At 73.9% G+C, this 21,776-nt stretch overlaps 2 protein-coding genes across 5 annotated transcripts in view; one reads left to right on the top strand and one right to left on the bottom strand.

Annotated features, from left to right (window-relative positions):
* Window positions 1-21,125, bottom strand: part of SHARPIN (SHANK associated RH domain interactor) — a 24,476-nt gene extending 3,351 nt beyond the window's left edge. For 2 of the 4 annotated variants that reach the window (XM_075916600.1, XM_075916598.1), the window contains exons 1-12: window positions 20,919-21,125; window positions 17,355-17,529; window positions 16,576-16,692; window positions 13,145-13,286; window positions 12,644-12,734; window positions 12,196-12,475; window positions 9,504-9,640; window positions 6,990-7,163; window positions 3,180-3,340; window positions 1,925-2,036; window positions 1,579-1,758; window positions 513-611 (exon numbers count right to left, since the gene is read on the bottom strand). In XM_075916600.1, coding sequence (XP_075772715.1) covers window positions 513-611; window positions 1,579-1,758; window positions 1,925-2,036; window positions 3,180-3,340; window positions 6,990-7,163; window positions 9,504-9,640; window positions 12,196-12,475; window positions 12,644-12,734; window positions 13,145-13,286; window positions 16,576-16,692; window positions 17,355-17,529; window positions 20,919-21,110 — 1,860 coding nt within the window. In that variant the 5' untranslated portion in view covers window positions 21,111-21,125. The remainder of the gene's footprint in view (window positions 1-512; window positions 612-1,578; window positions 1,759-1,924; window positions 2,037-3,179; window positions 3,341-6,989; window positions 7,164-9,503; window positions 9,641-12,195; window positions 12,476-12,643; window positions 12,735-13,144; window positions 13,287-16,575; window positions 16,693-17,354; window positions 17,530-20,918) is intronic. The other 2 variants (XM_075916599.1, XM_075916601.1) reach the window with 1 other exon arrangement.
* The window catches only part of MAF1 (MAF1 negative regulator of RNA polymerase III), a 27,882-nt gene continuing 27,080 nt past the window's right edge, over window positions 20,975-21,776 (top strand). Inside the window, exon 1 of the mRNA XM_075916604.1 lies at window positions 20,975-21,096. The gene's annotated coding sequence lies outside the window, so the exon portion shown is untranslated. The remainder of the gene's footprint in view (window positions 21,097-21,776) is intronic.

Raw genomic sequence — 21,776 nt, 5'->3', positions numbered from 1 at the left:
CGGGAGCGGGGGGCACAGGAGGGGCGGCGGGGCTACGGAGGCGGGGCTGTGGGGTGGGACAGGTGGGGCTAGGGAGGCGGGGCTGTTGGGCGGAAGTGGGGGGCACTGGCGGGGCTAGGGAGGCGGGGCTGTGGGGCGGGAGTGGGGGGCACTGGCGGGGCTAGGGAGGCGGGGCTGTGGGGCACAGGAGGGGTGGCAGGGCTAGGAAGGCGGGGCTGCGGGGCGGGAGCGAATCACAGGACCCAGGCGCACCAGCAGGGCTGGACTGGCAGGGGCTGCAGAATGGGAGTGAGGGGCACTGGCAGGCTGGGCTGTGGGGCAGGCTGGGGGGGCCGGGGGGCAGGGATCAGGGCTGGGACCGAGGCTGGCAACAGCTCAGCCCCATTGCGCCTGCGGGGCAGAGGCTTTCCCGAAGCCCAGGCCACAGAACCTGTCCCCCCCCCCCCCCCAGGGCCTGGATCTGCCTCCCTCCCCCTCCCCGCGGGGGGCCGGGGGCTGGCCGGGGCGCCCACCTGCAGCATGTCCTGGGTCTGCCGGGCCGCAGCCTCGTTCTCAGCCTGGAGCTGCAGGTCGGCCTGGTGCTGCTGGCAGCTCTTCCCCTCGTGGCTGGCCTGGGGCGGGCACAGGACGGGCAGGGCTCAGCCTCCTCCCCCCCCCACAGGGCTCAGCCCCCCCCCCCACAGGGCACAGGACGGGCAGGGCTCAGCCCCCCCCCCCCACAGGGCACAGGACGGGCAGGGCTCAGCCCCCCCCCCCACAGGGCGGGCAGGGCTCAACCCCCCCCCCCCCCCACAGGGCACAGGACGGGCAGAGCTCAGCCCCCCCCCCCCACAGGGCACAGGACGGGCAGAGCTCAGCCCCCCCCCCCCCACAGGGCACAGGATGGGCAGAGCTCAGCCCCCCCCCGCAGGGCAGGACATGCCTGGGGAGGGAAGGACTGGCTCCGCCCAGCCCTTGGCTCTCCTCCACGCCTGCCTCCATCTCCTCAGCCCCCCCCCCCCCCCCCCGCAGGGCACAGGACGGGCAGAGCTCAGCCCCCCCCCCCCCCCGCAGGGCAGGCCGTGCCTGGGGAGGGAAGGACTGGCTCCACCCAGCCCTTGGCTCTCCTCCACGCCTGCCTCCATCTCCTCAGCCCCCCCCCTCCCCCCCCCGCGCTGCCGTCCTGCCTGGGCCGAAGTAGGACTTGTGTGCGAGTGGCGGGGTGTGTGGCTGGGGGGGGGGGGGGGGGGGGTGTGAACATGCCTGTTTCCCTCTGGCCTTGGATGCTCCCAGTGGTGGAAGACGGTAGCACAGCAGCCGGGGGGGGGACCGAGGAGCCCTAGGCCTGCAGGAAGAGGCCCCAGGAGGGGAGCCTGGAGCCCGGGGCCCTGAGCTGGGCGCTGCAGGGGCTGGTGGCGCTGGCTTGGCCAGCCGGACCCTGCGCTAACCTGCGTGGCTCCGCCCGTGGCCGCTGCTCCCTCTGCTGTTTCCATCCATGTGCAGAATAAATCTGTGCACCAAGCCAGGGCTGATGTGCACCACCAGCAGCGAGCTGTGCTGCATGGGCCTGTCCCGGTGAGGGTCCCCCCCGGGTCTCACCTGGCAGAGCAGGCAGTTGTGGCGCCCGCAGACGGGGCAGGCGAACGTGGTGGCCGCGTCCTCGCGGAGACACCAGCCCCTGCAGTCGGGCGTGCTGCAGTGGTAGCTGTTCTGCGCCCGGCTCTCGGCCGCCACCAGGCCCCGGTCCAGGAACTGCCGGTACTCCTCCGCCGACACCAGCTGGGGCAGAGTCAGGCCTCAGGCCGGAGCCGTGCCCCGGGGGCAGGTGTCAACCCTTACCCCCTCCCCCAGCCCTGGCTGCAGCCGGCCCCCGTGCCCAAGCCGAGGTCCCTGACCTGCCGCTGGGCCTGTTGGCCGGCCCGACCCCCGGCCTGCAGGGACTCACCGCCCGGACCTCTCGCTCCTGGAGCTTGCGGCTGCAGGCGTAGGCGTTGTCACGGAAGGGGCAGGACACCTGGGGCTCCCGGCTGTAGCTGATCACCTGCCGCAGACAGTCTCTGGGGGGACAGGCGCGGTCACCCGGAGCCCCCCGCCAGAGCTCTGACCCCACAGCCCCAGGAGGGCCTTGGGCACCGCGGGCGAGCGCTGCAGGGCGGGGCCCCGGGCCGGCTCCAGCTCCCCCGTCCCGCGCTGCCAGGCGGGGCCCCGGGCCGGCTCCAGCTCCCCCGTCCCGCGCTGCAGGGTAGGGCCCTGGGCCGGCTCCAGCTCCCCCGTCCCGCGCTGCCGGGCGGGGCCCCGGGCGGGCTCCAGCTCCCCCGTCCCGCGCTGCAGGGCGGGGCCCCGGGCCGGCTCCAGCTCCCCCGTCCCGCGCTGCAGGGTGGGGCCCCGGGCCGGCTCCAGCTCCCCCGTCCCGCGCTGCAGGGCGGGGCCCCGGGCCGGCTCCAGCTCCCCCGTCCCGCGCTGCAGGGTAGGGCCCCGGGCCGGCTCCAGCTCCCCCGTCCCGCGCTGCAGGGTAGGGCCCCGGGCCGGCTCCAGCTCCCCCGTCCCGCGCTGCAGGGTAGGGCCCTGGGCCGGCTCCAGCTCCCCCGTCCCGCGCTGCAGGGTAGGGCCCCGGGCCGGCTCCAGCTCCCCCGTCCCACACTGCAGGGTGGGGCCCCGGGCCGGCTCCAGCTCTCCCGTCCCGCACTGCAGGGTGGGGCCCCGGGCCGGCTCCAGCTCCCCCGTCCCGCGCTGCAGGGCGGGGCCCCGGGCCGGCTCCAGCTCCCCCGTCCCGCGCTGCAGGGTAGGGCCCCGGGCCGGCTCCAGCTCCCCCGTCCCGCGCTGCAGGGTAGGGCCCCGGGCCGGCTCCAGCTCCCCCGTCCCACACTGCAGGGTGGGGCCCCGGGCCGGCTCCAGCTCCCCCGTCCCGCACTGCAGGGTAGGGCCCCGGGCCGGCTCCAGCTCCCCCGTCCCGCGCTGCAGGGCGGGGCCCCGGGCCGGCTCCAGCTCCCCCGTCCCGTGCTGCAGGGTGGGGCCCCGGGCCGGCTCCAGCTCCCCCGTCCCGCACTGCAGGGTGGGGCCCCGGGCCGGCTCCAGCTCCCCCGTCCCACACTGCAGGGTGGGGCCCCGGGCCGGCTCCAGCTCTCCCGTCCCGCACTGCAGGGTAGGGCCCCGGGCCGGCGCCAGCTCCCCTGTCCCGTGCTGCAGGCCTGGGGCTGTACCTGCAGAAGCTGTGCAGACACTCCCGGAGCAGCACCCCCTCGCCCCGCGCCACCGGCAGGCAGCAGATGGGGCAGTCCATGGCCTCTGGGCTGGGCACCAGCCCCTCCTCCTCCAGCTGCAGCAGCCGCTGGAAGTTCTGGCGCCGCTCCACCGCCAGGGCCTGCGCAGCAGACAGGGAGGGGTCAGGGCATGGCCGGGGCAGAGTCCCCCCCCCGCGGGGCCAGGCGGTGACCTCGGTCCATCCCCCCCCAGTCAGTACCTGCCCCGGCATGGGGTGCGCTGCTGGGAGCCCAGGGAAGGGCCTGGAGCCGGCCGGGGCCTGGCCCATGAGCACGGAGCTCCAGCCCCACCTCCCTGCGAGTCACAGGCCTGGGGGTCCCCTGCCGGGCTGTATGCCCCCCCCCCCCCCGATGTGGCCCCACGGTCAATGAAAGCCTGTGGTGAAACCACCCCTTGGTCCCCGGCTGCCTCCCTCCAGCCGCCTCCCCCAGTCCCGGGGCCCCTGCCTCAGACCGGGCGCCCTGGGCGCAGGAGCCCGACTCTCCAGCCTCCGCCCCCTCCCGCGCTGGCGTCCCCGCTGGGCCCCACGGCACCGGCTGCCTCGCCTCAGCGCTGCGTCGGAGTCCTGAGCCGAGCAGCCTGCGGCGGCCACCCCGGCGGGTTCCCAGGCTCCAGGCAGGGCTCAGCTGCAAACCTTCCCTGCGCACGGCCACTAGGCCTGCCCGCAGCCGCCCCCCACCTGCGGCTCAGCCAGGCCCACGGGCAGACCAGAGCCCCAGGGACAGGCCCCCCGCTCGCGGCTGCTGGCAGAGGGCTGGGCTGGGCGCTCAGCCCGACTCGGAGCACTGCAGGGCGCGAGCGGGGCCGGGGAACAGCTCCAGGGGGGCCCAGAGCTGAGCGGGAGGAAGCTGGGCCCAGCAGCCGCCCTCCCCGAGAGCCTGCGCCCGGCCGGGGGGGGGGGGGGGGGTTGCAGGCCCACGGCGCCACGGGCCCTCGAAGAAACCCGCCTGCTGGGGGTGGGGCTCAGCTCTTCAGCCTTGGGGGCAGCCCTCGCGGGAGCGCCAGTTGCCAACAGGGAGCCGGCTGGACTTCCACACCAACCTGCGGCAGGGAGAGCCGGGCTCGGAGCAGGCCGCCGGGGACAGTGAATTAAATGGGCCCAGCAAGGGCCCCCCACAGGCCTCTGGCTCCACCCCGCACCCCCCAGGGCTCCTGCTGCGTCTCCGGCTGGGCCGGGCCAGGTGAGCATCCGGCCGCGGGCAGCACGTCCCTGCTACGCCAAGGAGCCTGCCCCCGGGGCTGCTGCCAAGGCCCAACGGGGACAGGAGAGTCACTGGGGGGAGGGAAGCGCCCCGGGGTCCTTCCCACCTGCTCCCAGGCCTGTTCTGGCCTCCACGCCCTGCCCCCCCCCCGCGCCCTTCATGCAGCCCAGGGTCGCCGCCCAGGGCTTGGCACTTTCTCCCCAGCACCCTGGGCCAGGGCACCCCGGTGGGGATTAATGAACCAGCTTCTGGACAGGGCCGCCCCGGCCGGCAGGTGCTACGAGACGAGCTCTGAGCGCCCGGACCCTGGGGCTCGCGGGGAGAAGCCAGGAGCCGGGCCGGGGGCGAATTGTCCCACGTCTCCTCTGGCACCTTCCTCGGCCGCGCCCTGGCCTGGGCTGTTCCTGCGCCGGCCTCAGGCCCGCGGGAGTCAGAGCCGGAGGAGCCCCGGGACGCTGCAGGGACCTTGCTCCAGGCCTGGCCGGAAGCGACGCCCGAGCCCGGCCCGGCCAAGGAGCGAGTCCCCCCCTGGCTGCAGCCCAGGGCGCGGCGGGCGGGCCAGGAGCTGCCCCCGCTGGGCGGCTCGAAGGCTGCGGCGGAGCAGAGCCCCGTGCTGGAAGGATCAGACAGCGCCGCGTTCACAGCGATTTATTCCTGACCCCGCCCCCGGCTTTGGGGGGCAGAGGCCCGGGGTGACCCTGCCAGCCCAGACCCCGGGCGAGCCGCACCTGCTGCTGATCCCAGCTGGCGGCGCCTGGGGATCTGGCGTAATCCCGTTTCACAACCCCAGAGCCGGCCGGGCTGGCCAGCCACGCTTGGCCCGGTGCCGCTGGCGGTGCAGAGCAGGCTCCCGGCGTGGTTCCTGGGCCGGGCGGGGCTGCGGGCAGATTCCAGCCCAGGAGGTACAGGGAGGGCGGAGCAGCTCACGCCCAGCTAGCACAAAGACCCCCTGGCCACGCTCCCTCCTCAGGGCGGCAGAGCAGACACCCAGCTGCCTGAGAAGCTGCCCTGGGCCTGATCTAGCACCGCAGATCCTCAGCCCTCCTGGGAAGAGGCCTCCATGCAGGGGGAGCCCTGGTGGGCACTGGCTCCGCCCACGGCGTGGCACCCCACGCGCAGCGAGATCCTGGCTCTGCGGGGGAGCCCTGGTGGGCACTGGCTCCGCCCACGGCGTGGCACCCCACGCGCAGCGAGATCCAGGCTCTGCGGGGGAGCCCTGGTGGGCACTGGCTCCGCCCACGGCGTGGCACCCCACGCGCAGTGAGATCCAGGCTCTGCGGGGCACTGGCTCCGCCCACGGCATGGCACCCCACGCGCAGCGAGATCCAGGCTCTGTGGGGGAGCCCTGGTGGGCACTGCCTCCGCCCACGGCGTGGCAGCCCCACGCGCAGCGAGATCCTGGCTCTGCGGGGGAGCCCTGGTGGGCACTGCCTCCGCCCACGGCGTGGCAGCCCCACGCGCAGCGAGATCCTGGCTCTGCGGGGGAGCCCTGGTGGGCACTGGCTCCGCCCACGGCGTGGCACCCCACGCGCAGCGAGATCCTGGCTCTGCGGGGGAGCCCTGGTGGGCACTGGCTCCGCCCACGGCGTGGCACCCCACGCGCAGCGAGATCCTGGCTCTGCGGGGGAGCCCTGGTGGGCACTGCCTCCGCCCACGGCGTGGCAGCCCCACGCGCAGCGAGATCCTGGCTCTGCGGGGGAGCCCTGGTGGGCACTGGCTCCGCCCACGGCGTGGCACCCCACGCGCAGCGAGATCCTGGCTCTGCGGGGGAGCCCTGGTGGGCACTGGCTCCGCCCACGGCGTGGCAGCCCACGCGCAGCGAGATCCTGGCTCTGCAGGGGAGCCCTGGTGGGCACTGGCTCCGCCCACGGCGTGGCAGCCCCTCTGGGCAGGAGCAGTTACCCGACTGGCTCTACAGTCTGAGATGGCGCCAGGCCCCAGGGGCAGCGCAGGGCCGGGCGGGGCAGTCCAGGGGGGCCGTGCCGGGGGCGGGCTAGCCGAATTCCGAGGAGAGGTGGATGAAGTCATCCAGGGAGCCCGAGCTCCGGGGGCAGAGTGCAGCCGAGCCAGCGTCTCTCCTTCCCTTCTCCGCCGGAGTCCAGCACGAGGGGAGAAAGCAGAGAGGTTGCGTCAGTCGCCGGGCCTGGGCCTGGGCCGGGCGAGCGGGGGAATCGCGGCTCCCAACGGGGCAGCGCCCGGCAGAGGCCACAGCCCACGAGCGGCCCGACTGCGGGAGCCACCTCTGCCGGTGCCCCCCAGGGAAGGGGCAGCTCTGACCCTCCAGCCCAGCCTCAGCCCCTTCCCTCACCGCTCGGGCACAGGACGCTGCCGCCTGGAGCAGGAAGGGAAGGAGCCGCCAGCCTGGAGCCTGTGCCACACCCAGCCCCACAGCAGGCTGAAAGCCCCGGGCCTGGCCCGGGCCCCCCACGGCCCTGCTGCCCCGCTGCAGAGGCAGGCCCGACCGGGGGTCACCGTGGGGAGGGGAGCGTGGCCCACGCCCAGGCGGAGCCGGCGGCTCTTGGCTCTCCCCCGCCGCTGGCCAGGTACCTGCTGGTACTGCACGATCCCCTCTTCCTCCTGCTGCATCCGCCACAGCTCGCTGGTGTCCGGGCGGTGGCTGCCGGGCACCACGTACGCGGCCGGCCGGGCCGTGCTGCACATCTCGCAGCCCGGCCGCGTGGGCTTGTTGATGAAGGTGCACGTGGGACACGGCCAGCCCGCCTGCAGGGAGCAGGACAAAGCCGTCAGCCGGCCCGGAGGGGGGCGCTCTCCACCGGGACCAGCCCCCGCCACGGCCACGGCGGGTGTTACACCTCTCAGCGCCAAGGGGGGGCGCAGCCAGACAGGCACAACCCTGCACAGTGAGAGCGGGGACAGATGGGGTATTGGTGCCCCGGGGAGGGGGGCAGAAGGGTGAGTACCTGCGCGGGGGCACGCGGAGTCGGGCGCCTACCTGCGCGGGGATGGGCCAGGGGCGAGGGCCAGGCGGGCTCTTACCTGCGCGGGGCGGGGGGGCAGGGGCCAGGGCCAGGCGGGCTCTTACCTGTGCGGGGCGGGGGGCAGGGGCCAGGGCCAGGCGGGCTCTTACCTGTGCGGGGCGGGGGGCAGGGCGGGGGCTGGCGGGGCGGCGTTGGGGGGTGCTGCTTTGGGCTGGCTGGGGGCAGGGCGGGGGCCGGCGGCTCTTACCTGCGCGGGGGCCGGCGGGGCGGCGTTGGGGGGTGCTGCTTTGGGCTGGCTGGGGCCGGCGGCTCTTACCTGCGCGGGGGCCGGCGGGGCGGCGTTGGGGGGTGCTGCTTTGGGCTGGCTGGGGGCAGGGCGGGGGCCGGCGGCTCTTACCTGCACGGGGGCCGGCGGGGCGGCGTTGGGGGGGTGCTTTGGGCTGGCTGGGGGCAGGGCGGGGGCCGGCGGGGCGGCGTTGGGGGGTGCTGCTTTGGGCTGGCTGGGGGCAGGGCGGGGGCCGGCGGGGCAGCGTTGGGGGGTGCTGCTTTGGGCTGGCTGGGGGCAGGGCGGGGGTCGGCGGCTCTTACCTGCGCGGGGGCCGGCGGGGCGGCGTTGGGGGGTGCTGCTTTGGGCTGGCTGGGGGCAGGGCGGGGGCCGGCGGGCTCTTACCTGCGCGGGGGCCGGCGGGGCGGCGTTGGGGGGTGCTGCTTTGGGCTGGCTGGGGGCAGGGCGGGGGCCGGCGGGCTCTTACCTGCGCGGGGGCCGGCGGGGCGGCGTTGGGGGGTGCTGCTTTGGGCTGGCTGGGGGCAGGGCGGGGGCCGGCGGCTCTTACCTGCGCGGGGGCCGGCGGGGCGGCGTTGGGGGGTGCTGCTTTGGGCTGGCTGGGGGCAGGGCAGGGGCCAGCGGGCTCTTACCTGCGCGGGGGCCGGCGGGGCGGCGTTGGGGGGTGCTGCTTTGGGCTGGCTGGGGGCAGGGCGGGGGCTGGCGGGGCGGCGTTGGGGGGTGCTGCTTTGGGCTGGCTGGGGGCAGGGCGGGGGCTGGCGGGGCGGCGTTGGGGGGTGCTGCTTTGGGCTGGCTGGGGGCAGGGCGGGGGCTGGCGGGGCGGCGTTGGGGGGTGCTGCTTTGGGCTGGCTGGGGGCAGGGCGGGGGCCGGCGGGCTCTTACCTGCGCGGGGGCCGGCGGGGCGGCGTTGGGGGGTGCTGCTTTGGGCTGGCTGGGGGCAGGGCGGGGGCCGGCGGGGCAGCGTTGGGGGGTGCTGCTTTGGGCTGGCTGGGGGCAGGGCGGGGGCCGGCGGCTCTTACCTGCGCGGGGGCCGGCGGGGCGGCGTTGGGGGGTGCTGCTTTGGGCTGGCTGGGGGCAGGGCGGGGGCCGGCGGGGCGGCGTTGGGGGGTGCTGCTTTGGGCTGGCTGGGGGCAGGGCGGGGGCCGGCGGGGCGGCGTTGGGGGGTGCTGCTTTGGGCTGGCTGGGGGCAGGGCGGGGGCCGGCGGCTCTTACCTGCGCGGGGGCCGGCGGGGCGGCGTTGGGGGGTGCTGCTTTGGGCTGGCTGGGGGCAGGGCAGGGGCCAGCGGGCTCTTACCTGCGCGGGGGCCGGCGGGGCGGCGTTGGGGGGTGCTGCTTTGGGCTGGCTGGGGGCAGGGCGGGGGCCGGCGGGCTCTTACCTGCGCGGGGGCCGGCGGGGCGGCGTTGGGGGGTGCTGCTTTGGGCTGGCTGGGGGCAGGGCGGAGGCCGGAAGGCTCTTACCTGCGCGGGGGCCGGCGGGGCGGCGTTGGGGGGTGCTGCTTTGGGCTGGCTGGGGGCAGGGCGGAGGCCGGAAGGCTCTTACCTGCGCGGGGGCCGGCGGGGCGGCGTTGGGGGGTGCTGCTTTGGGCTGGCTGGGGGCAGGGCGGGGGCCGGCGGCTCTTACCTGCGCGGGGGCCGGCGGGGCGGCGTTGGGGGGTGCTGCTTTGGGCTGGCTGGGGGCAGGGCGGGGGCCGGCGGCTCTTACCTGCGCGGGGGCCGGCGGGGCGGCGTTGGGGGGTGCTGCTTTGGGCTGGCTGGGGGCAGGGCGGGGGCCGGCGGGGCGGCGTTGGGGGGTGCTGCTTTGGGCTGGCTGGGGGCAGGGCGGGGGCCGGCGGCTCTTACCTGCGCGGGGGCCGGCGGGGCGGCGTTGGGGGGTGCTGCTTTGGGCTGGCTGGGGGCAGTACTGCAGAGCTGCAGCATGCCCAGGTGCTGGCTGATTTCCCCGATGTCCATCTTCCCACCGGTGCCCGGGAGCCAGGCTGGAGGGGAGACAGCAGCAAAGAGCCGCCTTACGCAGGGGGCTGGGCGCAGCCGTTGTGTGGAACGTGGAGGTCGGGTGCAGGGAGCCCCCAGCCTGCCCCTCGTGTCCCTGGCAGCACGGGGGAGGGGAGCTGGGACCTTACCCCCTGGCGCCAGGCTGCCCATGCTCAGGCAATTTGCCTCACCACTGCTCGAGACCACCCCCCGCCCTGTCACTTTTGCCTGCCTTCAGCGGGGCACTGTGTGTTTGACATGGGCGCGCAGTTAGCCTGAGCCTCCAGGAGCATGCAGTTTGCAGGCATCTCACCCGGCGACTCCGTCCAGCTTCCTCCCGCGCAGGGACTAACTGATCTCACAGCAGCGGGCGCTAGGCCCCTTGGGCAAATCAGGAACTGCCCTTGCCCTGTGGGCCCCAGGGAGCCACAATCCTGGGCGGCGTCTCCCTTCGGGAAGCCACGTGCCCAGTGGGGAGCGCGGGCCCCCAGGGTCACTTCCTGCCTCTGCAGCCTCGCTAGGGCCACTGAGCACGGCCTGGTCCCGGCCTCCCGATGTTCTACCCAGTGGATTCATTCCCGGTGTGCGCTTCACGGGCTCCCCTAGCGCCGCTCCCCCCAGCCTCTGCAATGCAGCCACGACACCCCGCCCCCACCGCCAGGCCACGCCCCCGGCTTCTGCCTAGCCCCGCCCATGGGGGCTCCCTGTAAGGGAATTCCCTTCCGCCCACTTGGCACGGCAGCGTGGGGTGAGCAGGGCTGCCTGGGGAGGGAGAGGGAGCAAGGCCACAGCCCTGCAGTAGCGGCTGGGATCTGCGCCACAGGGTGAGTAGCTGGGCCCTGCTCGGGAGAGGGGATGGGCCTGCCGTGGCTGCGTGGCGGGGGGCCGGGGCCCTGCTCGGGAGAGGGGATGGGCCTGCCGTGGCTGCGTGGCGGGGGGGCCGGGGCCCTGCTCGGGAGAGGGGATGGGCCTGCCGTGGCTGCGAGGCGGGGGGCCGGGGCCCTGCTCAGGAGAGGGGATGGGCCTGCCGTGGCTGCGTGGCGGGGGGCCGGGGCCCTGCTCAGGAGAGGGGATGGGCCTGCCGTGGCTGCGTGGCGGGGGGGGCCGGGGCCCTGCTCGGGAGAGGGGATGGGCCTGCCGTGGCTGCGTGGCGGGGGGGCCGGGGCCCTGCTCGGGAGAGGAGATGGGCCTGCCGTGGCTGCGTGGCGGGGGGGCCGGGGCCCTGCTCGGGAGAGGGGATGGGCCTGCCGTGGCTGCGTGGCGGGGGGGCCGGGGCCCTGCTCAGGAGAGGGGATGGGCCTGCCGTGGCTGCGTGGCGGGGGGGCCGGGGCCCTGCTCGGGAGAGGAGATGGGCCTGCCGTGGCTGCGTGGCGGGGGGGGCCGGGGCCCTGCTCGGGAGAGGGGATGGGCCTGCCGTGGCTGCGTGGCGGGGGAGAGGTGGAGGAGTCCGGGGCCTGCGGGAGGGGGAGGGGACAGAACCTGCTGCATGACAGGGGCCGGGATCTGCTCCCTCCGGGGGGCGGCTGCTCCAGCCACTGGGACTGAGTCACATGACGGAGCCGCAGGACTCAGGTCGGGAGGGGGGGGGGGGGCGAACAAGAAATGTTTCATTTGCATGATGAATATGCAGATGTGGCTCCGCCACGTTTGGGTTTGACAATCCCCAGCATAGCGGGGTTGGGAACCACTGAGATAGCCCCGCCCCCCCCCCATTAGCACACAGGCCAGGCCCCCAGGCGCCCCCCCATTAGCACACAGGCCAGGCCCCCTGCCCCCCCCCCCCATTAGCACACAGGCCCAGGCGCCCCTCCCCCCATTAGCACACAGGCCAGGCCCCCCTGCCCCCCCCCATTAGCACACAGGCCAGGCGCCCCCCCCCCCATTAGCACACAGGCCCTGCCCCCCCCCCACCATTAGCACACAGGCCAGCCCCCTCCCCCCATTAGCACACAGGCCAGGCGCCCCTCCCCCCATTAGCACACAGGCCAGGCGCCCCTCCCCCCATTAGCACACAGGCCCTGCCCCCCCCCACCATTAGCACACAGGCCAGGCCCCCCCCCCCATTAGCACACAGGCCAGGCGCCCCTCCCCCCATTAGCACACAGGCCCTGCCCCCCCCCACCATTAGCACACAGGCCAGGCCCCCCCCCCCATTAGCACACAGGCCAGGCGCCCCTCCCCCCATTAGCACACAGGCCCTGCCCCCCCCCACCATTAGCACACAGGCCAGGCACCCCCCCCCATTAGCACACAGGCCCTGCCCCCCCCCACCATTAGCACACAGGCCAGGCCCCCTCCCCCCATTAGCACACAGGCCCTGCCCCCCCCCACCATTAGCACACAGGCCAGGCGCCCCCCCCCATTAGCACACAGGCCCTGGCCTTCCCGCGCTCTGCTCAGCTGGTCTCTGGCATTTGGCTCTTGCTCGCGGGCGCCGCCCTCTCCTCTTCGCTGGGGCCCAGCCCCAAGCCCCGCCTCCGGGCACGGAGACCTGCAGCCGTGCTCTGCCCACGAGGCCGTTTCGTGTGGCAGCCCCGGGGCGGCAGGGGGCCCGTCCCACCTCTCTTCGGAGCCATGCTGGGCAGGGCGCTGGATCTGCGCGTCTCCTCGGCCCCGGCGCCGTCTGCGAGCGAGGGGGCCGGGGGCAGCGTGGCCAGCGCGTGGTCCTCCTCGCAGCGCTGCTCCGAGAGGCCGGCCCGCGTGGCCGACAGCAGGTACAGGAAGGCCGTGTCTCCGTCCCTCCGGATGCCGTAGGAGCCGAGCGTCCGGTCGTCCGCGCACAGGCACTGGCCGATGATCCACCGCTGCACGCTGGGGTGGAACCCGTACTCCCGGAAAACCTGCCCAGCGGGAGAAGGCAACGGACATTCCCCGCCATGGCGCCCCACCCAGCGCGCCCCGCGGCCGGGCCCCGGCAGGGACCAGCCCCCAGCCCAGCGCCTGCGTCTGGCGCAGTCCCGGGCTCCAGGGCAGGCGCGGGAAGGAGGGGCCGGAGCTCGGGGGCATACCTGCTGCCTCAGCGTCCGGAGCGGCATGTGCGCGTGGACCCTGATGGTGATGTTGGTGGAGCACGTGGCATCCTCCACTCCCACCTTCATCCTGAAAGAGGCCGGCGGCCCGTCAGCACGGCCGGGGCGGCTCCGCGGCAGAGGAATCCCCCGCACCACGTGTGCAGGGCGCCTCTGCGCCGACACCGGGGCTCCCCCCGGCTCCAGCGCCAGGAAAGATGCCAGTGCGCGAGGGGGAGGGGCACAGCCTGCCAGGAGCAGCTTGTTAAAGAGCCCCTGGCCTGGGAGCTCAGCTTACCGACAGCTTCTAGGCAGGTGGCACCTACAGACCCAGCCCGACTGGGTGCCCAGGGCGCCAGGCGCTGCCCCGGTGCCAGGCGCTGCCCCAGCGGGCTCTCCGCCTGCCCCAGGGTGTCTGGACATGCAGGGCGGAGGCGGGAGGGGCCGTCAGCACATGGGAGGACACGCACCGAGTGGGCGGGTTCCGCTGGCCAGTCTCACCTGATCTCATCGGCAGGGTAGCTGGATTCCGGCAGGAGGATGCGCAGGGAGGCCTGCTGCTGGGCCAGTGCCACGGCGCACTGCGAAGCCGCTTGCTCGTCCCCAAACTCGATGGCTCTAGCAAGGCGGAGTGCCAGATCCTCTGGGAAAGGCAGGGAGAGGGTGGCAGCGTGGCCGCGTGTGGCGGCTGCCCCAGGAGCAGCGTAGGGACATGCCCGACACATCGCCCAGCCCATCAGCAAGCGCTTATCGGACCATCGACAGACCCCTCGACTAGTCACTCCCGCCCACTGCCGCTACCAGACAGGCGGGGGGGAGAGAAGCGGGTGTTTCAAAGCGGCAGCACCACGTGGAGCCCAGGGTATGCCGCTTTGAAATGCTGCAGGGCCAGAAGGGACTGCCCAACCGACCCTGGGCCCCATGCGGCACTGCTGCTTTGAAACGCAGTGGAGCACGGGGCCAGAGAGGACTGGCCAACCAACCCTGGGCTCCATGCGGCACTGCCGCTTTGAAACGCCACAGGGCCAGAGGGGAACAGCCCAACCGACCCTGGGCTCCATGCGGCACTGCCGCTTTGAAACGCCACAGGGCCAGAGGGGGACAGCCCAACCGACCCTGGGCTCCATGCGGCACTGCCGCTTAGAAACGCCACAGGGCCAGAGGGGGACAGCCCAACCGACCCTGGGCCCCATGCGGCACTGCCGCTTTGAAACGCCACAGGGCCAGAGGGGAACAGCCCAACCGACCCTGGGCTCCATGCGGCACTGCCGCTTTGAAACGCCACAGGGCCAGAGGGGGACAGCCCAACCGACCCTGGGCTCCATGCGGCACTGCCGCTTTGAAACGCCACAGGGCCAGAGGGGGACAGCCCAACCGACCCTGGGCTCCATGCGGCACTGCCGCTTTGAAACGCCACAGGGCCAGAGGGGGACAGCCCAACCGACCCTGGGCTCCATGCGGCACTGCCGCTTTGAAACGCCACAGGGCCAGAGGGGGACAGCCCAACCGACTCTGGGCTCCATGCGGCACTGCCGCTTTGAAACGCCGCAGGGCCAGAGGGGGACAGCCCAACCGACCCTGGGCCCCATGCGGCACTGCCGCTTTGAAACGCCACAGGGCCAGAGGGGAACAGCCCAACCGACCCTGGGCTCCATGCGGCACTGCCGCTTTGAAACGCCACAGGGCCAGAGGGGGACAGCCCAACCGACCCTGGGCTCCATGCGGCACTGCCGCTTAGAAACGCCACAGGGCCAGAGGGGGACAGCCCAACCGACCCTGGGCCCCATGCGGCACTGCCGCTTTGAAACGCCACAGGGCCAGAGGGGAACAGCCCAACCGACCCTGGGCTCCATGCGGCACTGCCGCTTTGAAACGCCACAGGGCCAGAGGGGGACAGCCCAACCGACTCTGGGCTCCATGCGGCACTGCCGCTTTGAAACGCCACAGGGCCAGAGGGGGACAGCCCAACCGACCCTGGGCTCCATGCGGCACTGCCGCTTTGAAACGCCACAGGGCCAGAGGGGGACAGCCCAACCGACCCTGGGCTCCATGCGGCACTGCCGCTTTGAAACGCCACAGGGCCAGAGGGGGACAGCCCAACCGACTCTGGGCTCCATGCGGCACTGCCGCTTTGAAACGCCGCAGGGCCAGAGGGGGACAGCCCAACCGACCCTGGGCCCCATGCGGCACTGCCGCTTTGAAACGCCACAGGGCCAGAGGGGAACAGCCCAACCGACCCTGGGCTCCATGCGGCACTGCCGCTTTGAAACGCCACAGGGCCAGAGGGGGACAGCCCAACCGACCCTGGGCTCCATGCGGCACTGCCGCTTAGAAACGCCACAGGGCCAGAGGGGGACAGCCCAACCGACCCTGGGCCCCATGCGGCACTGCCGCTTTGAAACGCCACAGGGCCAGAGGGGAACAGCCCAACCGACCCTGGGCTCCATGCGGCACTGCCGCTTTGAAACGCCACAGGGCCAGAGGGGGACAGCCCAACCGACCCTGGGCTCCATGCGGCACTGCCGCTTTGAAACGCCGCAGGGCCAGAGGGGGACAGCCCAACCGACCCTGGGCCCCATGCGGCACTGCCGCTTTGAAACGCCACAGGGCCAGAGGGGAACAGCCCAACCGACCCTGGGCTCCATGCGGCACTGCCGCTTTGAAACGCCACAGGGCCAGAGGGGGACAGCCCAACCGACCCTGGGCTCCATGCGGCACTGCCGCTTAGAAACGCCACAGGGCCAGAGGGGGACAGCCCAACCGACCCTGGGCCCCATGCGGCACTGCCGCTTTGAAACGCCACAGGGCCAGAGGGGAACAGCCCAACCGACCCTGGGCTCCATGCGGCACTGCCGCTTTGAAACGCCACAGGGCCAGAGGGGGACAGCCCAACCGACCCTGGGCTCCATGCGGCACTGCCGCTTAGAAACGCCACAGGGCCAGAGGGGGACAGCCCAACCGACCCTGGGCCCCATGCGGCACTGCCGCTTTGAAACGCCACAGGGCCAGAGGGGAACAGCCCAACCGACCCTGGGCTCCATGCGGCACTGCCGCTTTGAAACGCCACAGGGCCAGAGTGGGACAGCCCAACCGACCCTGGGCTCCATGCGGCACTGCCGCTTAGAAACGCCACAGGGCCAGAGGGGGACAGCCCAACCGACCCTGGGCCCCATGCGGCACTGCCGCTTTGAAACGCCACAGGGCCAGAGGGGGACAGCCCAACCGACCCTGGGCCCCATGCGGCACTGCCGCTTTGAAACGCCACAGGGCCAGAGGGGGACAGCCCAACCGACCCTGGGCCCCATGCGGCACTGCCGCTTTGAAACGCCACAGGGCCAGAGGGGGACAGCCCAACCGACCCTGGGCTCCATGCGGCACTGCCGCTTAGAAACGCCGCAGGGCCAGAGGGGGACAGCCCAACCGACCCTGGGCCCCATGCGGCACTGCCGCTTAGAAACGCCGCAGGGCACGGGGCCAGAGGGTGACTGCCCGTAGCGCTTTTGCCTTTGAAGTGTGACCACAGCCCTGGGGCAGTAGCTGCACTTAACAAATGGAGGTGCCTGATCAGCTTCTCGATTAGCCGATCAATCAAAATGTAACATCCCCAGAGCAGCACTCGGCTCCTCCTCTCCCAGGTCAGCTGTGCCTGGCCCCCCAGGCCAGGTGTGCAGAGGAGGCTGGCTCTCCAGCCCCAGGAGCAGAGACCCGGCTGCCGGTGACCCCCGGACTCCCTAACCCATGCGGGGCTGGAGGGGAGGAAAGGGACTGAGTGGCAGCAAAGCCAGGCGGGGCTGAGACCGCCAGGAGTTCAGTTCTCTCTCCCGGGCCAGGCCGAGCCAGTCACCAAGCTCTGGCCGCGCTGACCCGCGCTGCAGCACCAGGCCTCCTTCGCCACCAGCTGCTCGCCTCTGCCCGGGTGCACCCGCCCCTACCTCGATGCGAGAGCTCCGCAGGCTGCGGCGTGTCCGGCGCGGGGGTGGTGGGTGCGCTCCCGCTGGCGGCGGGAAGGAGGGCGGGTGGAGGCACCAGCTCGCCGGGGCTCTCAGCAGCTGGAAGAGGCAGGAGAGAGTCGTGAGGGCCCGGGCGGCAGGGTGGTGCAGCGGTTACTGGAGGGGCGAGCCCGCAACCTGCCCCCCCGGTCTCCTGCCACGCAGGGGCAGCGGCAGCGCCCAGACCGACCTGCTCTGCCTGCCTGGGCCGGGCACCCAAGGGAGCAGGACATGCCTGGCCCTGGGCCCTCAGGGCACCGTGCCCATGACAGCGGTTCCGCCCCCACCCACCCCTGCTGAGGGACCCTGTGAGCTCCCCCCCCCACTACCCAGGGGACTGGCCCCCACTCAAAAGGCCCCTCCCAAACAGGCCCCCTTCCCCCTCCGGCTTCCTCACACTGTGGGAGGGGATAGAAAGTGCCGGGGGGCCCTCAGCCCATTTGGGGTCCCAGCACCTCCAGACTAACATGCACCCCCCCCCGAAGTCCCGCTTTGCCCCAGCCTCCCCTCCCCAGAGCAGGGTCTGCAGAGGTGCCCTGGCCCAGGCGTGCGGCGCGGCGCCCCTGGGGAATAGACGTCCCAATCCCCGCGAGGGGGCCTGCGGCCTGCTCCGGCGTACGCACAGCGGCCCGGCCTGCCCTGCGCTCGATGCGCGGCCGTGGGGCCGGTCAGCCGGGGGCCCCAGCAGGGACCAGACAGCCTGGGGATCCGGCCCTGCCGACCTTTCTGCGCCTCCCGCAGGGAGCTGCTCAGCACCGTCCACCACTCGTGCGCCTCCCGCTCGTCCTCGAAGTGGAGCAGCAGGGGATCCTCCTCGCCGCGGCGCAGCGCCAGCTCGTGGCACAGGGCGCTCTGCACCGTGTACGTGACGTCCTTGAGGTCGTACTCCGCCACGCTCTGGGGACAGGCACAGGGTCACCGGGCCCCCCACCTCCGACGCCTCCTGGGCCCGCGGCGACGCCAGCCTCCCGCACACGGGCCCAGCGCCCCCAGGCCTCCGCGAGCCCCTGCCCCACGGCCTGGCCGCGCCCCATCCGCATCCCATCCCATCCCCCATCCTTTATCATCCCCATCTATTGCACTGCCCTGGCCCTTGGGGCTCCAGCCCCACAGTGGGGGGGGCATCGTCACACAGGGCTCCAGCCCCACACTGGGGGGGGGAGGGCAGAGCCGCCATCACACAGGGCTCCAGCCCCACGGGGGGGGGGGGGAAGGCGCTGACACACAGGGCTCCAGCCCCACGGGGGGGGGAAGGCGCTGACACACAGGGCTCCAGCCCCACAGTGGGGGGAGAAGACGCTGACACACAGGGCTCCAGCCCCACAGTGGGGGGAGAAGACGCTGACACACTGGGCTCCAGCCCCACGGCGGGGGGGGGGAGGAAGGCGCTGACACACTGGGCTCCAGCCCCACGGGGGGGGAAGGTGCTGACACACAGGGCTCCAGCCCCACGGGGGGGGGGGAAGGCGCTGACACACAGGGCTCCAGCCCCACGGGGGGGGAAGGCGCTGACACACAGGGCTCCAGCCCCACGGGGGGGGGAAGGCGCTGACACACAGGGCTCCAGCCCCACGGCGGGGGGGGAGGAAGGCGCTGACACACAGGGCTCCAGCCCCACGGCGGGGGGGGGAGGAAGGCACTGACACACAGGGCTCCAGCCCCACGGCGGGGGGGGGAGGAAGGCGCTGACACACAGGGCTCCAGCCCCACGGCGGGGGGGGGAGGAAGGCGCTGACACACAGGGCTCCAGCCCCACGGGGGGGGGGGAAGGCGCTGACACACAGGGCTCCAGCCCCACGGGGGGGGGGGAAGGCGCTGACACACAGGGCTCCAGCCCCACGGCGGGGGGGGGGGAGGAAGGCGCTGACACACTGGGCTCCAGCCCCACAGTGGGGGGAGAAGACGCTGACACACAGGGCTCCAGCCCCACGGGGGGGGGGAAGGCGCTGACACACAGGGCTCCAGCCCACGGGGGGGGGGGAAGGCGCTGACACACAGGGCTCCAGCCCACGGGGGGGGGGGGAGGCGCTGACACACTGGGCTCCAGCCCCACGGGGGGGGGAAGGCGCTGACACACAGGGCTCCAGCCCACGGGGGGGGGGAAGGCGCTGACACACAGGGCTCCAGCCCCACGGGGGGGGGGGAAGGCGCTGACACACAGGGCTCCAGCCCCACGGGGGGGGGGGAAGGCGCTGACACACAGGGCTCCAGCCCCATGGCGGGGGGGGGAGGAAGGTGCTGACACACAGGGCTCCAGCCCCACAACATGGGGAGAGGAGCTGCCAGTGCGTGGAGCTGCAGTGGCGGAAGCCCTGAGGCCCGGCGGCTCCTCCCGCCCCGGCTGCTGTGGAAATATGGGTCAGGGCGAGGACTGGCCCTGCCCCATGGGGGTGGGTGGCCACCCAGTCTCTGAAACAAGGGCCCAGCTGGTCTGGCAGGGCCAGCCTGAGGCAGCGACGTGTCAAATCCCGTTTCGTTACCCGACTGCATGGGGGCGGGAGCGCCCCCCCCACGGCAGGGGCTGCCCTGTCTGGGCTGGACCAGCACCTGCGGCTCTGCCCCCGCCTCGCGGCGGATCCTGCCGGGCCGCCCCGCACCTGCCGGCTAAGCGGAACCAGGCAGCATTACCGGGGAAGGGGCCGCTGACCGGCTCGCCCTGCACCCCCCTAGCCCGGACTCCACCCTCCCCCTTCCACAGCCTCCAGCCCGGCACCCACCCCGGAGCGGCGGCTGGTCCTGCCCTTTCGCACGAGGCGCCAGGCGGCGAGAAGGAGCTGGAGGGCAGGAGAGGAAAAGCCGACACGCCGGGGTCCCCTGGCCCTGCAGACCCCCGCCCCCCCCCCACGGTCAGCCGGCCACACGCCCACGGCCGACCCCCGGCACGCTCGGGCGTTCCCACAGGCTGGGGGGAGGGGCTGTCCAGCCCAGCCTTTGGGTGGGGAACGGCTGCTGTCCCGACACGTGGGGACGGGCACACGCCTGGCAGGTGACGGGGCCCCTGGAGGCCTCCCCGCCGGGCTGCCTTCCCCCCCGGCAGCCCCCCGCTAAGGCTGGGAAGAGGGGTCCGGCCCGCGGCTTTCCTGCTCAGACTGCCACCCGGGGCCCGTGTACTGGGCCACGCTGGGGCCCCGGGGCCACACGGCCGGTCCCACAAGGCCCCCAAGTGGCCCTGGGGTGGGAGATTTCCACCACGAAACCCCTGCGGGAGGCAGGGCCCGTAACCAGGCTGGGGCCACACAGGCCTGGCAGCTCCTGCCCCAAAGCCACCGCGGGCCGACCTGGGGGGCAGCCACCCCCGTCCGGAGGCGGGGGAGGGGCTGTGCCAGACTGACCCTGGGGAGGAGCTGCCCTGCGAGGAAGGGAGGTGACACGGGGGGGGGGGCTGCCTGCTGCTACCCCACCCACCCCCAGGTCCCTCAGTATGTAGTCCCTGCCCCTCCCCCACTCAGTGCAACCCCTGCCACCCCCCCACCTCCCTCGGGTCACAGCCCTGTTGGTACCTCTGCCCTCCCCTCCATACTTACTCTCCCCGCACAACCCAGCCCCCACCCCTCTGCTCATACCCCCCAGCATGTACTCCTGCTCAGCCCCGCCCCCCAGCATGTACTCCTGCCCAGCCACCCCCCCACGTCCGCACTTTGCCCCTCCCCCCAGCATGTACTCCTGCCCCTCCCCCAGCATATACTCCAACCCAGTCCCCCCCCCCCCCGTCCAAACTTTGCCCCTCCCCCCAGCATGTACTCCTGCCCAGCCGCCCCCCCCACGTCCAAACCTTGCCCCTCCCCCCAGCATGTACTCCTGCCCAGCCGCCCCCCCACGTCCAAACCTTGCCCCTCCCCCCAGCATGTACTCCTGCCCAGCCGCCCCCCCACGTCCACACTTTGCCCCTCCCCCCAGCATGAGCTCCTGCCCAGCCGCCCCCCCCACGTCCAAACCTTGCCCCTCCCCCCAGCATGAACTCCTGCCCAGCCACCCCCCCCACGTCCAAACCTTGCCCCTCCCCCCCAGCATGTACTCCTGCCCAGCCACCCCCCCCACGTCCAAACCTTGCCCCTCCCCCCAGCATGTACTCCTGCCCAGCCGCCCCCCCACGTCCAAACCTTGCCCCTCCCCCCCAGCATGTACTCCTGCCCAGCCACCCCCCCCACGTCCAAACCTTGCCCCTCCCCCCAGCATGAACTCCTGCCCAGCCGCCCCCCCACGTCCCAACCTTGCCCCTCCCCCCATGTACCCCCGCCCAGCCCCCCAGGTCGCAGCCCGGCCCCCCCTCCTGCCCCCGGCCCTACCTGGCTGCGGCGGGCGTCCGTGTGCCGCAGCGCCAGGCGGAAGAGCGGCGGGCCGGGGCCGGGGCCGGGCCGCACGCTGAGCTGCAGGCGGAGCAGCGCGTCCCCGGCGGGCGAGGCCCCGGCGGGCGGCAGGAGGCGCAGCGGGCGGGCGGCCCAGGCGCGCACCGACATGAGCACGGTGGGGGGCGCCATGGCCGGGCCGGGCCGAGCCGAGCCGGGGGGCGGGGCTGCGGCGGGGCGGGGCAGCGGGTGGGGGAGGGGCACAGGGCAGGGGGTGGGGGAGGGGCAGCGGGCGGGGCAAGGGCAGCGCGGCAGCGGGCGGGGGAGGGGCACAGGGCAGTGGGGCAGCGGGCGGGGGAAGGGCACGGGGCAGGGGGGCAGGGGGGCGGGGGAAGGGCACGGGGCACAGGGCAGCGGGCGGGGGAAGGGCACGGGGCACAGGGCAGCGGGGCAGCGGGCGGGGGAAGGGCACAGGGCAGCGGGGCAGCGGGCGGGGGAAGGGCACAGGGCAGCGGGGCAGCAGGCGGGGGAAGGGCACAGGGCAGCGGGGCAGCGGGCGGGGGAAGGGCACAGGGCAGCGGGGCAGCGGGCGGGGGAAGGGCACAGGGCAGCGGGGCAGCAGGCGGGGGAAGGGCACAGGGCAGCGGGGCAGCAGGCGGGGGAAGGGCACAGGGCAGCGGGGCAGCGGGCGGGGGACGGGCACGGGGCACAGGGCAGCGGGGCAGCGGGCGGGGGACGGGCACGGGGCACAGGGCAGCGGGGCAGCGGGCGGGGGACGGGCACGGGGCACAGGGCAGCGGGGCAGCGGGCGGGGGACGGGCATTAGCCCAGGCGGGCAGTGTCTGCACCGGAGGGGAG

This window comes from Pelodiscus sinensis, unplaced genomic scaffold (genome assembly GCF_049634645.1).
Source record: "Pelodiscus sinensis isolate JC-2024 unplaced genomic scaffold, ASM4963464v1 ctg117, whole genome shotgun sequence".
Classification (NCBI taxonomy): domain Eukaryota; kingdom Metazoa; phylum Chordata; order Testudines; family Trionychidae; genus Pelodiscus; species Pelodiscus sinensis.
This window is presented reverse-complemented; position numbering and strand designations above follow the sequence as displayed.